Source organism: Hyaena hyaena, unplaced genomic scaffold, assembly GCF_003009895.1.
Source record: "Hyaena hyaena isolate Hyena2069 unplaced genomic scaffold, ASM300989v1 scaffold_25, whole genome shotgun sequence".
NCBI classification, from domain to species: domain Eukaryota; kingdom Metazoa; phylum Chordata; class Mammalia; order Carnivora; family Hyaenidae; genus Hyaena; species Hyaena hyaena.
The window spans coordinates 272,314-292,762 of record NW_024080657.1 but is presented as its reverse complement, the minus strand read 5'-3'; the positions used below and the strand labels follow the sequence as shown (position 1 = coordinate 292,762).

The 20,449-nt window shown below is 40.6% G+C and overlaps 1 protein-coding gene and 1 non-coding gene across 2 annotated transcripts in view; one reads left to right on the top strand and one right to left on the bottom strand.

Annotated features, from left to right (window-relative positions):
• PHF20 (PHD finger protein 20) overlaps positions 1-20,449 on the bottom strand; it is a 142,705-nt gene that overhangs the window by 15,051 nt on the left and 107,205 nt on the right. Inside the window, exons 11-14 of the mRNA XM_039227141.1 lie at positions 12,742-12,840; positions 11,253-11,417; positions 10,135-10,313; positions 1,775-1,874 (exon numbers count right to left, since the gene is read on the bottom strand). Coding sequence (XP_039083072.1) covers positions 1,775-1,874; positions 10,135-10,313; positions 11,253-11,417; positions 12,742-12,840 — 543 coding nt within the window. The remainder of the gene's footprint in view (positions 1-1,774; positions 1,875-10,134; positions 10,314-11,252; positions 11,418-12,741; positions 12,841-20,449) is intronic.
• Positions 1,294-1,400, top strand: LOC120228652. The gene has a single exon (XR_005527548.1). It is a non-coding gene; the product is annotated as a U6 spliceosomal RNA (small nuclear RNA).

The following is a 20,449-nucleotide window of genomic DNA, read 5'->3' as shown; positions in this document are numbered from 1 at the left end:
GTACCTCGATTCTCTTAAAAACACCTTTAAGTAACCTTTAAAGAATAAATCTGTTAGGTTAAACTCCTGGCCCAAGACACTGCAGAGTCAAACACAGTCTATAAATATAAAAGACATGAAGCACTCAATTCAAGGAGGAGTCTATTTGCAGTGCTGGCAATTAGAGTTGTAAAAGTTCAGGAAGTGCAGAGGAGTTGATGAAGATGGTGTGTATGATTTGTAAAAAGGGAAAAATGGAGGGAAGGAGTGAGAGACAATACAGTAGACAAAAGAGATTTGTAAATGGTGCCAAGGAGCCCCAGGGATTATATGTGGTATCTCAGAGGGAGCTGCTGTATGAGGGGCCTGAGCAGCAGGATTCAGAGCAATAACACCTGTTTCACAAGACAAAGGTCAAGGCAGTGGTTCTTCTCTCCTATCTTGCACTAACTGGCTTGACTGATCTTGGCCCCTTTATGTCCCTTCTGGGCCTATATTTGCTCACCTATCAAATATCATGGCTGAATTGAGTGGTCTCTGATATCCTGCCCATCGATAATATTCTATGATTCACAGACTAATCTTCTGACCATATTCTTTCCTCGGGAAAGAGCAACAAGCAGCCAGATTCCCCTCCATCTATAGACTCATCCAGCACAAGGAGATACAGTATCATGACTGAGGTCATCAGGTGCCAAGGGGACACACTTGCTAGAAAACAAACTTTGGTGACTAGACCCTCCCTACAAAACCAGCCAAATCAAGATTTGGCCCCACATGCCAATTCTAATTCCAATTTTCTTTATGAGACTGGAAAAGTCATTCATGTCCCTAGGCAACAATTTCTTCCTCACAAGGGAAAACAGGAATAGAAGCTCCTACCAGACCCATCTCACAGGACTAATAGAATCAACAGAAGTAGAGGCTCTTGAACACTGTCTAGCTTTATAAGGGCATCATGGGACGAGAGCCAAGGGGAGAAACCTTACCAGTGGTGAAGGGAGAAGATGTAACTACTCCACTGACAGCAAGTCAAGAACTTCTGAAAAGGGGCAGCCAAGAGCCACCAGCCAGCCATGAGGCCATGAACAATGAAACTAACTGATCCTGCTAAGGAATTAATTCACTATTTTGAGTAGCAGTCAAACTCTACCAACTATATACCTTTACCCTTCCCCTCAAGGGCAGCTCTCTCTTCCAGGTGATGCAATGGAGGGCAGGTGCCACCAGAGGGTGCAGAGGCATATTCCTAACCTCCAACAGCCCCAAAAAGCCAAAGACAGAGGCCACCTCTTCATGAACCCTCAATAAAAGGTGCTTGCTCCAGCAGCACATATTCTAAAACTGGCACAATACAGAGAAGATTCGCACGGCCCCTAAACAAGGATGACACGCAAATCTGTAAAGCATTTCATAGTTTATAGAGAGTTTCAGTCATGCAAGATGAAAAAGTTCTAGAGATCTGCTGTACAACACTGTGCTTACAGTTTATAAACAATACTGTACTACTGTATAATTAAAAATTTGTTCAGAGGGTAGATCTCATATTATACGATTTTTATCACAATAAAAAATAATTCTAGCTCCAGGCCAGGCCTTCCACAGGCTTCACACATACTCTCTCACTGCTAAGTTTGGGAGAGCAGGCTACCAGGTGAGCTAGCAGCAGGGGCAAGGAGGAGTCAGACTGGCCAATGTTGAAGAAATGAGTCTCAAGACCACAGACAGGCTGCTTCACGGCCAGCTGTGGAAAAGGCTACATATCGTTAATAACCCTGACTCCAGAAATCTCTACCTGGAGGGTCTTGGCAAACATAACAGGTGTATTTCTCTGGCACATTTTCTTCCAGTAATCCCATGCAGACCCCATGCTGCCAGCACTGGCACTCTTCACACTGTTAGAATTAAAGAAGCAATAAAAATTAAACTCAGAAGGTATCCTCTATCCAAAAATAAGATCCACTATGAGGGGAGGGGCAGTGGGAAGGAGAAGGAGAGGGGAAGGAGAACACTCCCAAATGACTACTCAGCAGCTGAGCTGCAACCCCTCATCTACAGCTGTGCTGGCCACTACGATGGCAGCCAGAGGCCACCTATGGCTCTTTACACTTAAATTAACAAATTAAGTTCAAATTCAGTTCCTTGGTTCTATTAGCCACATTTTAAGTGCTCAAGAGCCACATGAAGCTAGTGGCTTTTATACCACACAGCACAGATGAAGATCATTTAGATCCATAAAACAGTGCTGATCTTAGAAAAATGATTGTTTTCATTCCATTTCTAGAGGCTTTCACTTTTCTGATAGCTTTATGAAAACAGAGGGAAAACTGTTCAAGTCCTTAGAGGAAGATTTAACTTGGAATGTCAAAAACCTAAATTTGAATTCTAGCTCAGACATTCATTAGCTGTATGACCTTGCATAGGTCACTTCTCCTCCTGGGGCTTCAGTTTTCTCCATTTACAAAACGGGGTACTATTCCTACTGACCATGTGGAGCTGTTTGTGAGGAATCATCCAGTCATATATATAACAGTTCCCATCACAGAGCCCAGCACGCAGCCTTTATGTATTAGGCACCTATTACAACTACTAATGGACAACCTAATTTACTTTGATAGCTCCTGGAGTAATCACATGTTAGCACTTAAAGTTTATTCTCTCTAAATCTTACCAAAGGTCACACAGCTGAAGAGAAGCAATGGCGGGTCAGAACACAGGCCTGGCTAATAGCAAAGCTAGTTTTACCCCGAGGCTCCACTGCCTTACTTGGGTAAGGGGCTAGGGGGAAAATGGTAAGGAAAAAGGGGGAGGAGCCAGAGGCGGAAAGAAAGGAGCCGACAATGAATGAGGGCAGCACCAGGAGTTGTGTGGATGGCCTGAGGATAGTAAGCCTGACGGCTAAGAGTCCAGAGAAGGGAATGGAAAGGAAAAGTGATACCAAATGAGATACTAGGACACATCATACAATCTCAGATCAGGACCCTAAGCCTTTAACTACCCAACCAAATGGATAGCTCTGGAAGGTGGACAATGAGGTTCCTTCCTTCCCAGCATGGCCTTGAGGGTGGGCCACCAGCCTAACCACGAGGAACTGAAGTCCAAAGCTCAGACAGTCCTCATCTATTTGGAGTCAGAGAGGCCCTGGCATCAAGAGGGCTTTCGTGGGCAAATATGAATCCTCTAGGAGGCTAACTGCATCAGAATCAACAGAGGCAAAGCTGGAAGACAGACTTCAGATCCGATTCAGATTCTTCAGCTGACAAATGAAGAAACTAGAGCTGAGAGAGAAAGTAAAGGGTGCACAATAACAAAGCCAGTTAGGAGCAGAAAACGGAATTAAGAATTAAAGTCTGTCTTACCAATGAGCTTTTAAGTGTCTTAAGAACTGGGGTTCATTAAAATTCAATCAAATATAGCTAAGTTGAAAACTTCAAAGTAACTTTTTTCATATGGGTTTGGCATTTTTTTAAGTTTAAATTTAGAAATGAAGAATAATAACAGAAAAGGTAAAATATCTAAGAATAAACCTAAGACTATCTAAGAACAGAATATCTAAGATATCCAAGAATATCTAAAAATAAAACATGAAAAATTTCTATGAAGAAAATTCTAAAATATTATTTAAAGAACACAAAGACTTAATTCAATGGTAAGTTTTATCTTATTCCTGGACAGTAAGAGTCATCATAACGGTGTCCTTTGTCCTTAGGTTAAATTTATAAAAATAATGTAGGGCCGGGGCGCCTGGGTGGCTTAGTCGGTTAAGCGTCCGACTTTCGCTTAGGTCACGATCTCGCGGTTCGTGGGTTCGAGCCCCGCGTCGGGCTCTGTGCTGACTGCCAGCTCAGAGCCTGGAGCCTGTTTCAGTCTGTGACTCCCTCTCTCTCTGACCCTCCCCTGCTCACGCTGTCTCTCTCTCTCTCTNTAAAACATAAAAAAAAAAAAAATAAAAAAAAAAAAAAAATAATGTAGGGCCAAATAAGTAATAAACGAATAGCTGTGGAACTGGATAAAAGCTGATCATAAAATCAGTAGCCAGGAAATTTGTTAAAAAAAAGAATAAAAGGGAGTACTAGCCCCATCAGCTATTTTAAAAACATTATAAAGATAAAATAATTAAAATAGATTTGTACAAGAAATATATAAACAGGTGGATCATTGGAAAAGGAGAATCCAAAAAAGCAATCCAAATACATACAGAAATAAAGTAAGAAAAGGTAACATCTCAATAATGAGGCATGGATTGGGACAGCTGGGTTGCCATAGCTCTTACACCTTATACCAAGATAAATTCCAGCTTTAAGGTATTTATACAGCTTTAAGGAAAAAAAGTGAAACTTCAAAAGTACCAGAATCAAATTCTGTTATAAATTTTTATGAACTTTTTTTTTCTTTTTTTAAATGTTTTATTTATTTTTGAGAGAGAAAGAGACAGTATGAGCAGAAGATGGTCAGAGAGAGAGGGAGACAGAATCCAAAGACAGGCTCCAGGCTCTGAGCTAGCTGTCAGCACAGAGCCCAATGAGGGGCTTGAACCCACGAACCGTGAGATTATGACCTGAGCTGAAGTCGGACGCTTAACTGACTGAGCCACCCAGGTGCCCCAAATTTTTATGAACTTCTAATGAGGAAACAACTGTTACTCAAATCTCAGAAGCCATCAAAGAAAAGTTTGATATAGTTGATTCAAAAATTCTGAAAGTCAAAAGATGACAAAATAGGTACAAATATTTTTAACTGTTCTCACAGCTGATACAAAAACGTGTCTACAAAAAGCCTATACAAACAAGTAGGAAAACAATCAACCATCCACAGAAAAATGGATAAAGGACATTAACATACAAGTCAAAGGAAAAAAATCTTTTTTAATTAGAAAAAAAATTTTTTTAACGTTTTATTTATTTCTGAGAGAGAGAGTGTGTGTGCGCGCGAGCAGGGGAGGGTCAGAGAGAGAGGGAGACACAGAATTTCAGTGAAGCAGGCTCCAGGCTCTAAGCTGGCTGTCAGCACAGAGCCCAACATGGGGCCTGAACCCACAAACCGTGAGATCATGATCTGAGCCTAAGTCATACGCTTAACCAACTGAGCCACCCAGACGCGCCCCTCTTTTTATTTTTTTAAATGTTTATTTTTGAGACAGTGTGTGCGAGTGGCAGAAGGACAGAAAGGGAGGGAGACGCAGAATCTGAAGCAGACTCCAGGTTCTGAGCTGTCAATACAGAGCCTGATGCAGAACCTGAACACACAAGCAGTGAGATCATGACCTGAGCCCAAATAAACCAACTCAACCAACTGAGCCACCCAAATTAGATTTTTGGGGGGCGCCTGGGTAGCTTATTCAGTTAAGCATCTGACTTTGACTTAAGTCATGATCTTGCAGTTTGTGGGTTTGAGCCCTACATCATGCTGTCTGCTGTCCGTAAACAGCCATCTTCGGATCCTGTCTACCTCTCTCTCTGCCCCTGCCCAGCTCATACTCTCTCTCTCAAAACTAAATGAACATTAAAAAAAAAAATCTAATTCTTAAGTAAAAAGATGTTCAAATCAATCACTAAAAGAATAAATTAATGTAAAGTACTTGAATTTTTTAATTTTTTAATTTTTTATTAAAAACAATTTTTTAATGTTTATTTATTTCTGAGAGAGAGAGAGAGAGAGTAGGGGAGGGGCAGAGAGAGGGAGACACAGAATCTGAAGCAGGCTTCAGGCTCTGAGCTGTCAGCACAGAGCTTGATGTGGGGCTCAAACTCACCAACTGTGAGATCATGACCTGGGCTGAAGTCGGACACTTCACCAACTGAGCCACCCAGGCGCCCCATAAAGTACTTTAATATGAATTAATGTGAAATAAAACCAACTAATAATATGCAATACATGTTAGCATTTCTAGTTTTGGGGACTACATATAAATATCAAGTAATTCTTTTCTTATTTAAATGATATCTACACCCAACATGGAGCTCAAATTCATGACCCCAAGATCAAGAGTGAGATGCTCTACCAACTGAGCCAGATGCCCCTATAAATATCAAGTAATTCTTTATACATTTATGAACTGCCTGAAGTTTTTCTAATAAACATTTACTACTTCGATAATAAAGGTGCTATTCTCATAAAAAACTATTTATAGAGCATAATTTTCACTTATATATACCTGTATATGTGAATTCCAAAATATTAATTAACAGTGGTTATCCCCAGGTAAAAATAATAAGGGAAATTGTTTTCTTCTTTGTGATTTTTTGCATTTTCCAAATGCTACAAGTATGAAATTTTTAAAAATGCATTTAAAAATAAATTACAAAATGGCTATACCAATGGACTATTGTTTCACTTATCTGAAAAGCAAAGATATATTCTGATTAATACCCTGTACTGAAAAGGTGCCCATAAGACTGTTCTTTGGTACAGCCTCCAGGGAAGGTTTATATAATATTGCTATGAGAAAAAATAATATTTGTCAAATAAATACATGCACATAACCTGTGGCCCAGGAATTCTACTTCTAAAACTTGGTCCCATAGGTACACTTACACAAAATTATTCATTACATTACTGTTAAGGTTACAAACAATCTAAATGTCATCAACAGGAGAAGGTTAAATAAATGATGATCCATCCATTATGCAGCCTTAAAAATGAATGAATGAATGAATGAATGAATGGACTCCTGGGGGGGCTCAGTCAGTTGAGCATCTGACTCAGCTCAGGCAATGATCTCACAGTTCATGAGTTCAAGCCCCGCAACAAGCTCACTGCTGTCAGCCTGTCAGTGTAGAGCCTGCTTTGGATCCACTGTCCTCCCTCTCTGCCCCTCACCTGCTTGTACTCTCTCTCTCAAAAACTAAATAAAACATTTAAAATATGAAAAAGCTTTTTTATGTTTGAAAATGGAACAGTCTTCAACTATTGTTAAATGAGAAAAGATACTGAAAATACTACATAGAAAGCATTTGTTTTTTTTTTTTTTTAAATAAGATGGTTGCACAGCAATGTCAATGTACTCAATGCCAATTCACCTAATGCCACGTACATTTAAAAATGGTCTAAAATGCTAAATTTTGTTATTTTACCACCAAAAAAAAAAAAGTAAACAATGTAGAGAATATATTTGTTATTGCTTGATTAGCCACAGAGTGTTTCCAGAATGCTACACGAAAAGATGATATAAGGGCTGCTTTGAGGGATGGGGAAGTGGGGGTCAGATTTTCTCTGTATATCTATGTATACCTTTTGGACTTCCAACTATGTGAATGCATTAGCTAGCAACAAATAAGCAATATAAATTTTTTTTTAACAATATAAATTTTAAAACAAAGCTTTTAAAATGGGCTTCTGTTTAAAACTGCTACATAACTTTTACTGGGTTTGGCACCTAACCTAACAAAAATTGTTAGTCTAAGGCAAATACTGCCCAGAGGCTAAATTCAGTTCAAGTCCTGTTTTTGTAAATAAAGTATCACATGAACACAGCCATTCCTGACTGAGGCAGAGCTGAATAGTTGCAACAAAGACCATATGGCCCTCAACGCCTACAAAATTTAGCACTTAGCCCTTTAAGAAAAAGTTTGCCCAAACCTGCCCTAAGGCAATTAAAATAATTTGAATATCAAATGGATTTCCTGATGTTCGTTCTTTTTTCTGTGTCACAAAGATTTCTCAAATATTCATGAATGTTAACCTCCTAATGATTTAAATTATTAGCACTGACAAATAAAATCAAATAATAATTTATGTGAGTAATGTTAATATAAGTAATTAAAACGATTAGAGAAAATTATTCCTTTAAAGTAAGGTACACATCTTCTACATAACTAACTCTAAATGTATTCTAGGCTGGTGCAAATTATCAATTTATTTAAAAAATAATTACTGAGTGGTGTCTGGGTAGCTCAGTTGGTTGAGCGTCTCTCAGTTTCAGCTCAGGTCATGATCTCATGTTGTGTGGGTTCAAACCCCGTGTCAGGGGTTTCTCTCTCCCTCTCCCTCTGCCATTCCCCCACTTGTGCTGTCTCTGTGTCTCTCAAAATAAGTAAATAAACTTTAAAAAAGCTTTAAAAATAATTACTGAATCTTCCTAGATGATGAACACATGTAATACTAATGATGAATACATTTATAAAGTTTAAATTGTATTTGCTCCAGTTAGCTCCCTCCAAATGTAGACCTTTTGCTAAAGTTACTGAGTGGAAAAGGTATATTGCTCATGACAGGAAAAGTCAAAACTATCCTTCTATGCCATAAAACCAGACGGACGGTAAGTAGACAGCACAGAAAAGTCTTCTACAGCAAAACCCAAGGTGTTCTGAAGTGAGCTCATCATCACCACATTACCAGACAGGAAGTCACAAGCACTTCTCTGAACTGAGCGGAGTTGAGCTAGGAGATAGCCATTTAGAGCCTAGGAAGCTGGAGATGGAAGTCACTTCCAGACTCTGCCTTGTAACATCTGGTATGGCCTCAACAGCTCCAAACCTTAAGTTTCTTCATATAGCACATGATGACACACAATGTTCTACTCCACCCCCCAAGCCTCCCATAATCCTTGCTACTTACAGAAAAGTCAGTGGAAAAAGTATAGTGAGTCAGAACTGGGTCTCTTATACTGATTAACTAACTAAAATAGTCTTGCCAGGAAGAGCCTTCAATACTCACCCACTAAAGATTTCTATGGACAAATGAAGAGCAAACCAGGCTTCCAAGGCCCAGAGCTGAGCACTCTAAAACAGTAGTTTCCATGTTGTATTAGAATTTCAAGTTCTAGTGCACTGAGTTTCTGCAAATGGGTGTCTTTTTAAAAATAGGTTTATTTTTAAAACCAAAACAAAAATGCACATTCAAACATGTTCCAAACTTAAAGTCAAGACTAAGACAACACAACCCACCAGTACATAAAATTCTGTACTGCTAGGCTCACTCAGTATTATGCTCTGCTCGGAACAAATCTTTCCCTCCCATTTCTGTTTAACCAAAACGACCGCACAGCCTGCTGTTTAGGAAGAGTCACCCATACAAATGGCCATGTCACAAAAAGAGAAAAACTACTCAGTCACTGAAATGATTCAAGGTGGCAACTGTCACTCAGAATCCTGACAGCATATGAGACTTCATAGGGAAAAGCATACCATTAAAAAAAAAAAAAAAAAAAAGGAAAGCATGATACTCATATTTCTGAACTCAAAAGTGAAGATGACTTATTCTGAATTTTCAAACTACTGCATTTAACTTGTTAGACATTTTGTTAGACATTTTGTGATTATATGAAAGAATTCATTAGGAAAAGGGATTCTGATGTTGAAAAGGTTTGAAAACCACTGACCTGAGGCTTACAAAAGGTCATAAATATAAGGTACTATTTGAAACCATTCATGTACTACTCTGAATTCCCAGAGACTACCATGAAGCTATTAAAAAACAAAGAAAACACCCAAAGAATCCTAACCAATATAACCATGACTTACTTTAAAAATTCAGGTTCCTTAGACAGTCCAGACAGCTGCCAAGACACGCGGGTATTTATGACAGCCTTTGGAGTCAGCCAGACAGCAGCCACCTCCACCAAACTGTCATTAAGAGCAAGAGAAGGGCCAGAGGCAAACAGGCTCTGGCTAGTGATGGTCTCCCCAGGCAGCAGAGGAGGCCTACCCCACAGGCACAATCCAGAGATGGAGATGACAGATATAAATGTTAGGAAAATAAAGAACAAGAAACAAACAAGTTATAAAACTGACCTCCATTTCTTTAGGCCATACAGAAATTTTACATCAGAGAGAAAGTAAGGGAAGTAATAGGAAGATTCAGCTGCCACTCCAGAGATTTGGATCTCTGCTATTCAACTCCTCACTGTGTGACCACAGGCAAAGCTCTTCCCATTTGTGGGTCCCAGCTGCCCCAAGCAGGGCAGGAGACTTTTAGACTCAGTGAGGTCTCAAGTCCTCTCTTACTCCACTAATAAGGCTATTTATACCAGCTTGAGATTCAGAAGAAGCTGAACTACAATGTAAAGCTCAAAGTGCTGCTTCTATTACTGCCTATCTGGCTAGTGCTTCTAACATGACTCACTGTGTTTATTGGCCTCAAACTGCAGTCCCTCAAAATTCCCTCTAAGGACTAGTTTGTGTTTCTCAAAGTTTGTCTCCTGGAAGCTCTACCTACCTGAATCATGAAGTCATTTTCCTCCTGAACCTCACAGATGCAACGGACCACTTCAAAATCATAGCGGTCATCCCCATCAAGTTCCTCGTCTGGGTTGGTGGTCACATCGACATCTTGGCTATACTCCTCGTCACTCCAAAGAAAGCTCTCAGAAGAGGACTCGCTCAGATTATCCTCCTCTGAGAGAAAAAGGAAAAAAAAGTCACTATTTTAAATTATAGTTATAAAATTTTTAAAAACCTAGAATGTCAAGAGTGGAAATGAACTTACAGCCCCATTCTATAAACTTTCAGAGCTGGGAAATGGGAATTTCAATCTATTCCTTGGGCCTCTCATCTAATAACAGTCCAAATGAACTAAACTCCACTTCCTCATTTTACTGAGAGTGAAGCCCAAGGTAAGTGGCTACTCAAGATCACAGAGCACAATGGCAGAGAAGGTGCAACTCCCCATCAACTACACAGATCGTCATGCTAATGACTCAAATATGTTCCTCCACCTCATTCCATCCAGCCAGGAACTGACTTACCATCAAGTCCATCCAGAGACACCTTAAAAACTCTGTAGACAGTGGGAAATGAAGTGGGCAGATTCCAGGGATAACCAGAACTAGAATCACTAGATCTTGGTGCCTGATAAGTTATAATTACAGCTAACCTTTACTGATCACTTATTTTGTACCAGATACCGTTCTAAGTGTTTTCCATAGATTTATCAACCCCTTCCAAACTCACAATAACCTTCTAAGTTGCTGAAGAAGAGGAAGTTTCAAAGTTGACTCAGATTTCCACAAACAACCAGGTTAAATGCAGAGTCCATCAATAAGAAATGGAGGATTGAGAGGGGCAAGTGTGCAAGAGGATGTGGTATAATGGATTTGATTATAGACACACTGGCATGGCATTCAACCAAGGCCAAAGTAGACCAAAGTTAGAGAAAAGGGATGTTCAGGAAAGGCACAGCTAATAGCCTTTGTTTTATTTGATGTAGTTTTTTATTTTGAAAATACAACCCACTGTACTTGCAGAGGACCTGGGAAGTTACAGTGTCAACATAAATCCAGACTTCTCAGACTGTAGTCCTATCCAACTGATGAAGTCAGCAGATAGCTTTCTTACCAGATACTTTCACTTTCCCTTTATGGTTTCCAGATTCTGAGCCATGGAGCTGTGGGCTCATATGGACCCCAGGCTTATGTGAGGACCCACACCTGGTGACAGCAAATGCCTTGGGTGGAGAAGGTTCCTGAGATGTATCACTGATTTCCTCACTGCAAGGGCACTCTGAAGAACAGGATCAGGAAGGAATTAGTACCCTCACACATTCATCAAGGCATTCCAGAATCAATCCCATTCAACCAACAGCACTGCTGTTCAAACAACTCAAAGGCTGAGGAGCAACTACAAAGGGGTGTGGAGGACAGATTTAGGGACTAATACTTCCAGTTACCTTGAAGAACCTCAAAACCAAAAGCTTCCTCCTCACCAACACCCTTCTCCCTTTTTTTCTGAGAAGGTTGGTTTCTAAGCCAGAAGATACATTGATAATAAAACTTGGCATCCCTTTAGCTCCCAAGGTTGGAACACTTAACATTTTTGTGGGACCTATACACAAAATTTTCAAGAATTAATCCTTTCTTGAAAGGTTCAGAGATAAGTGTTTATGAGTTGTGTATGTAAGGGGCACCTTTTTGGCTTAGTCACTAGAACACATGATTCTTGATCTCGGGGTTGTGAGTTCAAGCCCTATGTTGAGCTGGGTATAGAAATTATTTACACGAAACAAAACAAACTTTAAAAGGGGCACCTGGCTGGCTCAGTTAGTGGAGCATGTGACTCTTAATCCCAAGGTCATAAATTCACACCCCATGTTGGGTGTAGATTACTTGAAAATAAAATCTTTGGGGGCACATAGGTGGTTCAGTTGGTTAAGCATCCAATTTCAGGTCAGATCATGATCTCACAGCTCATGAGTTCAAGCCCTGAGTAGGGCTCTGTGCTGACAGCTCAGAGACTAGAGCCCGCTTTGGATTCTGTGTCTTCCTTTCTCTGCTCCTCCCCTACTTTTGCTCTCTTTCTCAAAAAAAAAAAAAAAAAAAAAAAAAATTAAAAAATAAATAAAATCTTTAAGGGTTCCTGGCAGGCTCAGTTGGTAAAGCACACAAATCTTGATCTCAGGGTCATGAGTTCATGCCCTGCACTGGGCGGGGAACCTACTTAAAAAATAATAATTAATAAAATAAAATAAAATACAACAAAATAAAATCTTTTAAAAACAACAACAAAGAGTTGCATATGCAAACAAATACAGTCATTCATCTGCATATTCTCTCCTACTATAATACTTTCATGTGCACTCTCCTATGACAGGGCACACTGGCCAATGCAGCCAAGGCCTTCCTAAATGCCAATGTGCCTTGTAACACCCAGGGGGAGCAGACTCCTGCTCTGCCAGGGTCCGTGCTAGGCTGATCCCACAAGATGCAGTAAAGGCCCACCAGCCCCTCCTCTCCTCAGTGCAGGCTCAGAGGCAAGGAATAGGAAGAAAGTAAGCTCTCCTGATCCCAAGGTAGGAAACCCAAGTGAAACACCCCAGGGGAAAAATTACCAGGTTTGGTTTTCTTTTTCTTTTTCTTTTTTTTCTTTGGCTTCACTCTCACAAATTCTTTGAATTTCTTCTCTTTATTCTTTTCCTTGTCTTTTGCAGCTGGAATTAAATACAAGTATTGGCTTTTTAACATTTTGTTTTCAACACGCTTAGATGTTTATTCTCAAGTGTATATCCAATGTGAACTAAAATGGGCAATAAAACAGAGTTCTGGATCTGGTTCAGCCTAGGTCACTTTCCAACCCCTCAGGGCTCTGGAACCCCTTTTCCCATCATCTAGCCTTTAGATCACTGGTGGGCAAACTCTGGCCCACTGCCTGTTATGTTAAGTTTTATTGAAACACATTATGCTCATTTGTTGTATGTTGATGATGGTTGCTTTCACGCTTCAATAGCAGAGGTGAGGAGTGAAGACAGAAACCTTATGGCCCTCAAAGCTGAAAATATTTGTCTGGCCCTTTACAGATAAAGTTTGCCAACCCTACTTAAATCACAGCTCCTCACTGGCAACATACTGTAATCACCAGGAGAGATTTTTTTAAAAATGAATGCCCAGGGCTGCCAGAGTGGCTCAGTTGGTTAAGCATCCGACTCTTGATTTCAGCTGAGGCCATAATCTCAGGTTCATGGGTTTGAGCCCAGAGTGGGGATTCTCTCTCTCTGCCCCTCCCCTGCTCACACTTGTACATGCGCACTTTCCCACTCTCACAATAAACAAACAAACAAACAAAAAAGTGAAAGCCCAGGTCCCACCCCCCAAGGATTCTGATTTAATTGGCTTAAGGTGCAATCAGCATGTCAGGACTTTGTTTTTTAATTGTTTTCTCTTATAATTGCAGTACAATTCATGTAACACAAAATAACCCACTTAAAAATGAACAATTCATGGGGCGCCTGGGTGGCTCAGTCGGTTAAATGTCCGACTTCAGCTCAGGTCATGATCTCACAGGTTCGTGAGTTCAAGCTCTGTATCAGGCTCACAGCCCAATTCAGATCCTCTGTCCCCCACCCCTATCCCTCTCCCTTGCTTGTGTGTGCTCTCTCAAAAATAAACATTTTTGAAAATCTTAGGGAAAAAATGAACAATTTGCAAACCAAATACCACAACTTCATTCTCTGCTAATCTTCACAGTAAATAAACTCAAGTCATCAACACTCCCTTGTCCAAACTTCTCACTTCACAGTTTTTTCCTAATTCCATTCTAAAAAGCTTCCCACCTACCACTCTACTGAGACTGTTTTCAGTTTTCAAAGTTAACAACAGCCTTACCATTGCAAAAGTCCAGTTGTTTAGCTTATCAGATGTATTTGTAGCATTTCAAATAATTGATCATGCCTTACTCTGTAGATGTTAAGAAGTGTTTAAGCACACACATTCTATGACCTACCCACTCTACCCCTAGATGTTTACTCAAGAGAAGGGATAATGTGCCATACTGAGACTTATTCATGCATGCTCACTGAAGCTGTAGTCATAATCACCCAAAGTGAAAACTACCCAAACCTCCATCAGCATGAATGAATTACTTGTGCTGTGTCCATACAATGGAATACTTTTCAGCAGGTTCATCTAGCTCTTCAGCACCATGTCAGCACCACAACCCAGGCCTCTCTCCTAAACGGGCATCCAGGAACCATCAGAGAGGATAGTGAGCTGCCCTACTAGCTGTTAAGCCTGGGCTCTCCAGGCAAAAGTTAATCTACTGGCTAAAGAATACAGGATTTAGGGATCTCTAAGTTCCCTCCTTGTTGAAATACTCTGTAACTGAGAAACAAAGTTCAACAAATAAGAACTTTAGAAAAGACCTTACATCTAATTTACAAAAATACAATTTAAGACTAAGAAACTAAGGCTCAGGGGCGCTTGGATGCTCAGTCAGTTAAGCGTCCAACTTCAGCTCAGGTCATGATCTCACGGTTTGTGAGTTCGAGTCCCAAGTTGGGCTCTGTACTGACAGCTCAGAGTCTGGAGCTTGCTTTGAATTCTGTGTCTCCCTCGCTTTCTGCCCCTCCCCCACTCACGATCTGTCTCTCTCACACACACACACACACACACAAATAAATAAATGTTAAAAAAAATTTTTTTTTTAAAAAAAGATGAAACAAAGGCCCAAAGAAATAAGTTGACTTGGCCAAGGTAATAAAGTTGATTAGCAAAACATAGTCAAATGCCTCCCAAATTTTATAAAACCTATCAATATTTACTTTCCTCTGATATGGGACATTCTTCCTCAGATATAAAAACAAAACTCATTTTTGCAGATCCTCTTGGCTATAACAACTACATTATTAGTCATGAATTAAATCCATCTACTCAACAAATATTTCAGCATCTACTATGTTCCATGCGGTATTCTAGGGAGGAGGGATACAGTAATGAACAACAACAAAAAAGGCAAAATCTCCACCCTCACAGAGCTCTATTTAGTGGGTGGCAGCAGAAAACAAATTATATAGTATTTTAGAAGATGATGAGTGCTATGGAAAAAATAAAGCAGAGAAAGGGAATAGCAGAGATGAGGGAAGAGGAGATTTGCAATTTTAATAGTATGTAATCAGAGATCGCACCATTGAGAAAAGGATATCTGAGCACAGACTTGAAAGGAGAGCATGAAACATATAGAAATCTGGGGAGAAGACTTTTCCAGGCAGGGGGGCAGCAAGTGCATGACTCAAAGGGCAGGCTTTCAGTGTTGAAGAAATAGGCACAGGGACCACTTCCTAAGTCTTTTTATGCAGCCAGCATTCTCTAATCAGACAAACAACATTACGAGAAAGGAAGACTATAGACCAGTATCTCTCATGAACCCAGATACAAAAATATTAGCAAAATGAACCTACCAATGTATTTAAAAATGATATACTTATGACCAAGTAGGGTTTATTCCAGGTACACAAGGCTGGCTCAACATTCAAAAATCAATTAATGTAATCCACTATACCAAGCTAAAGAAGAAAAATCCTGTAGCAACTAATGTAGAAAAAGTATTTGACAAAACCCAACACTGCTCATAATAAAAACTCTCAGAAAATTGAGAGGGAATCTTCCTTAGCTTGATAAAGGACATCTACAAAAACTCTACAGCGAACTTTATACTTAATGGTAAGAACTGAATGCTTTCTCCTTAAGATGAGGAACAAGGCAAGGATGTTCTCAACATTTCCATTCAGGATTGTGCTAGACATCCTAACTAGTACAATAAGAAAAGGAAATACTACACAGGTTGGAAAGGAAGAAATAAAACCATCTTTGTTTGCATAGACATGACTATGTAGAAAATCCCAAAGAACTGACCAAGGACAAAAACCAAAAAACACAATGGAACTAACAGTGATTATAGCAATGTTGAAAGAAACAAGGTTAATATACAAAAGTCCACTGCTTTTTCATATATTAGCAGTGAACAACTGAAATTTGAAACCAGTAAGTAGCAAGAAAGCTAGTATATCTCCACTGGAAGTGAAATTAGAATTAGGTTGAGGGAGAGAAGACGATGTGGCTAGAGGCAGATCATGTAGGGCTGTATTAAAAAAAAGTCGACCATTGGAAACATCTGAGCAAAGGTGTGAGTTAAGTTTATGTATCTTCACCCACATGCATATAGAAACTGTTGCCCAACCCAGTTTTTCATTTTTTTTAAATGTTTTATTTATGAGAGAGAGGGAAAGAAGACAGCATGAGCAGGGGAGGGTCAGAGAGAGAGGGAGGCACAGAATCCAAAACAGGCTCCAGGCTCTGAGCTAGCTGTCAGCACAAAGCCCGATGCGGGGCTCGAACCCACGAACCATGAGATCATGACCTGAGCTGAAGTCAGACGCTTAACTGACTGAGCCACCCAAGCAAGCACCCCTCCAGTTTTTTATTTGTAAATTCAAGTTTTAATGACTTCCAAAGTAAAGTAACTATACCCATTAGTTTATTGAAAAGCTAAGAGCATTAATCCCATCAGCAGCAGAAGCAGCTGAAGAGGAGAGACCACATTGCTCCTGCATCCTTGAGAAAGATCTAAATATAGGTTATAAATGGCCAAGTGCCAGGGCATACCTAGTTATCGTCTAAGTATCGAAGTTTCTTTGAGCTTCTCTAACAACAATATTTTTCATTTCACATTTTATAAAACAGAATCACATCCTCTAGGGAACCCAATACACAGTAAGAGAAGGTTGGGGCAGTTCATTCCACAAAAGGGATTCCTGAAGTTCCACATTATTCAAACTCATGTAATTCATGGCTAACATTCCCAAAAAATGAAGATATAAAATGAATACTCTCACTGGCCTACCAGCCTTGAAATCATGTGGTTAATGAATTTTCTCAACTTCTTAGGATTTGCTTTATTCAAATCTTGCATATAAGATTTTCTATCATATGCCTTCAAATTGGTAATTTTGCATAAAATATAACTATACCCAAATATCATTACCTTTCAACAGAAGAAGAGTGAAATTCAGAGAAGCTGCAAGATCACATATATTACTGAACAGAAAGGGTGAACTCAAACTTATGAGAGGACTTGGGCCTCCAAGTCTTGGGTACTGAGCATTGTCCTTGAAATAGGAAACTAGCCCAGGTCATGGATCTACTCTGCAGCTCAAGATCACCACCACCCACTCCCTGGCTATGCTGTTTCCTTTTCTCACTCTGCACCTGCTACATGTAGGAGACATTGTGGGTTCTCCCGGAATTTCTTCTACCCCTTCTTCACTGTGCAGCATGTAAGGGCTTTGAACAGGATTGACTCCATATTCAGTCAAACAAGTAAAAGTAATTCCCTGGTTGCAGTCTTAGCCTTAGATAACCTGAGCCTGGCCAATTGGCTCAAGGCAGGGATCGAAATGGACTGATCTGACCCAAATGTAGGACTCTGGCCCAACATTCATAAAGAGGATATACTCTTATTCTCATTAGATGTGAATGAAGCAGTATGGAGGCTTAAATGATACTTGGTTATCCAAATGATACAAGGGTATTCAACCTGAAAATAGCACTGACAAGACAGTCCCGGAGCCATATGTCCCCTGGACTTCCCCATTATGTGAAGCAACACACCCTCTTTATTGTAGAGTCAATTCAAATAGAGTTTCCTGTTACTTGTAACTAGAACCATCCCAAGTGTTGCAGCTGGTCAGAAATATGGTCACTTTAAGCTTTAAAGAGTCCTTCCTGAGGCTTCAATTAGAGGGGTAAACAATGAAGGTAAAAAGAAGAGATAACTCAGGAAGTTGTTCTATATAGAGGCCCGTGTTCTCTGAGCGCAGAGGGAAGAGAGAAAGCCTTCAGAGGCTCACACTGGCTTCTGCTGAAAACTGGAAAGCCAAATCTGGCCTAAGGTGGCAGAGCTCACAGGGAGAACTGTCCAGCAGGTACTAAGCTAATGCGGGTGATTCCCTCAATTACAGGGACAGACAAGGTGACAAGAGGCCAAACTCATTCGGATTAGGCACTCCCAATCCCCACTCAAGGACCCAGGGGCAGGGCACCCTTCCTTGGAATCCTAAAAGACAGAAGACACAGAGCCTAGAATGGGTATAGACTCTGCAACCAGATTCAAATTGTGGCTCCACCACCTACTAAGATGTGTATATATTGGTTCAGGTTAATCCATCTCATCTGTATCCCAGTTTATAATTTATCAACTGGGCACAATAACCCACACCTCATAGGATTTGTTTTGAGAATTAAATAAAGCAGTAAAAGAAAGAGCTTGGAACAGTGCCTAGCACATGGCAAATTCTCACTGTTATCTTGCTCTCTCTGGAGGGTGATGATTGTCTGCTGTGAGCTCTCTCCTTGGAAAGCTTGGCCAACTGTTCCACGAGCCAAACAACATGGGCCTGACTGCAGAGCTGCTGCCCAAATGCCCAGGCTTGGCTGCACAAAGAGCGATTTCCTGCAAGGCTCTGGATCAGAGAACAGCTTATCACTTGGGGAGGGTGAGGCTTTTCTAGGACGGCCACTTGTCTCTTCAGGCTGCACGTGTCCATCCCCCTATTAAGCCTTGCATTCTTCTGCCTTGCATTCTCTAATACCCATTTCTCCATTTCTTTCATAAGAAAAGAGTACATTTTCCAGCTTCCCTGAGCAAGGTGGGGCCAGATACAGATGTTCTAGTCCATGGGCTATGAACAGAAGTAAGGTATGCCACTTCTGGGTTGTGCCCCTAAAAAAGAGAGATATGCCCCACCCTTTCCTTCCCAGCAGCTAAAAGACAAGCAAAGTGGTAAGCAATTCTGAACCACACAGAGAAAGCAACACCTAGGAATAACACAAAAAGGAGCAAGCCTCGGACAACTTCATAGATCCACAACAAAGCCACCACGGGCACCTTGCAGTTTGACCCGAGAGGGAAATAAACCTGTCTTGTTGAAGCAGGCCACCTTTGTTCTCTCTTTTAGACACCATAATCTAATTAAGCTCACAGAATTCTTTTCCCTTTAAGGAGAGAGAGAGAGAGAGAGAGAGGGCGAGAGAGAGGGCGAGAGAGAGAGAGAGCGCGCGCATGTCCCTGTAAGAAGGCAAGTCTAGGGCCACAAGATATAGATGGAGACAAAGAAGGGCCCACTCCAGTGCCCCAAGACTCATTTAGGCCTACAGCCAAAGGCTACCCTGAGTGCGAATATGAACCAAATGGATGTAACAACAGATAAACACAAGTGAGGTCCCCTTTGATTCTAGAGTATTCTTTCTGGCACAAACGGCTACCTCACAACTCAACTCATCTATGTAGAAACAAATCCAGATACCAAGGAAGCCTGGACTTGCCAATGGAAGAGAATTTATTAAATGGATTTATTCTGAAAAACCTCATTTGCAAATGCAAATCTAAACTGACCTTCCAAAGTCACTTATGTGACAAAAGGACTGGCTAAGGGAAGGGGAAACATCTGAAGGCCAGAGTCAGAAGAACCATCTTAGGGACAAACAATCATAGCCATTTATTCTCCTCAATGCCTTTGAACTTCTGCTCTGCTTGGTCCCAGAATGGGAATACGTTCCTATTCCCTGGCCTTGGTCCAACCCCTCTACCCTCACACTTTAAGGTTTAACTCAAATGTCACCTTGTCCTCTTGACATCCCAGCTCCTGCTCTACAGACAATGTGAATTGTGAATCTTTGTTTCCATAGCACTTTATATGTTCCTAATATAAACCTTAGCTCTTTTTATTGTATCTGATTATGGGCTTTTCTCCTCATGTGAAAGGGCCTTGTCTCATTCATGCCTGATCCTACATCACCACTTTAGAAATGAGGAAATCACATCTGTAAAGAGCTCAGATCACAAGTGAACAGCAGCAGGACTGCTACTAAGATTCGGTACAGACTCAGACCAGAACAGTTTCTTCTGCGCAACTAAATCAGCAGGGAAATTGAGAGGATTGAAAAATAATCTCTACAGAGCATTTTCTGGTCCTCATGGAACAGAAGCACCAGGAATCTCCATGTGATGTGAGAACTCTATTAGATCTCAAGGTCCCATTTGCCACAATCAGAGCACTCAGCATAGAGTATTTCTTTACAGTAATTTTCACCAAACAGCACAAGTTCTGTAATATTCTATGTGTTTTCCACTTATGCATAATGTCAAGTTCACAATGCCTGTGAACTAGAACACAGGTTGCCTGGTGTCAGAGTCTCACCTTGAAATATCTCCCCACTTGAACCCACTTCATGTCTGGAAACCCCCCCCTCCCCCTCTGCCAAGATAAG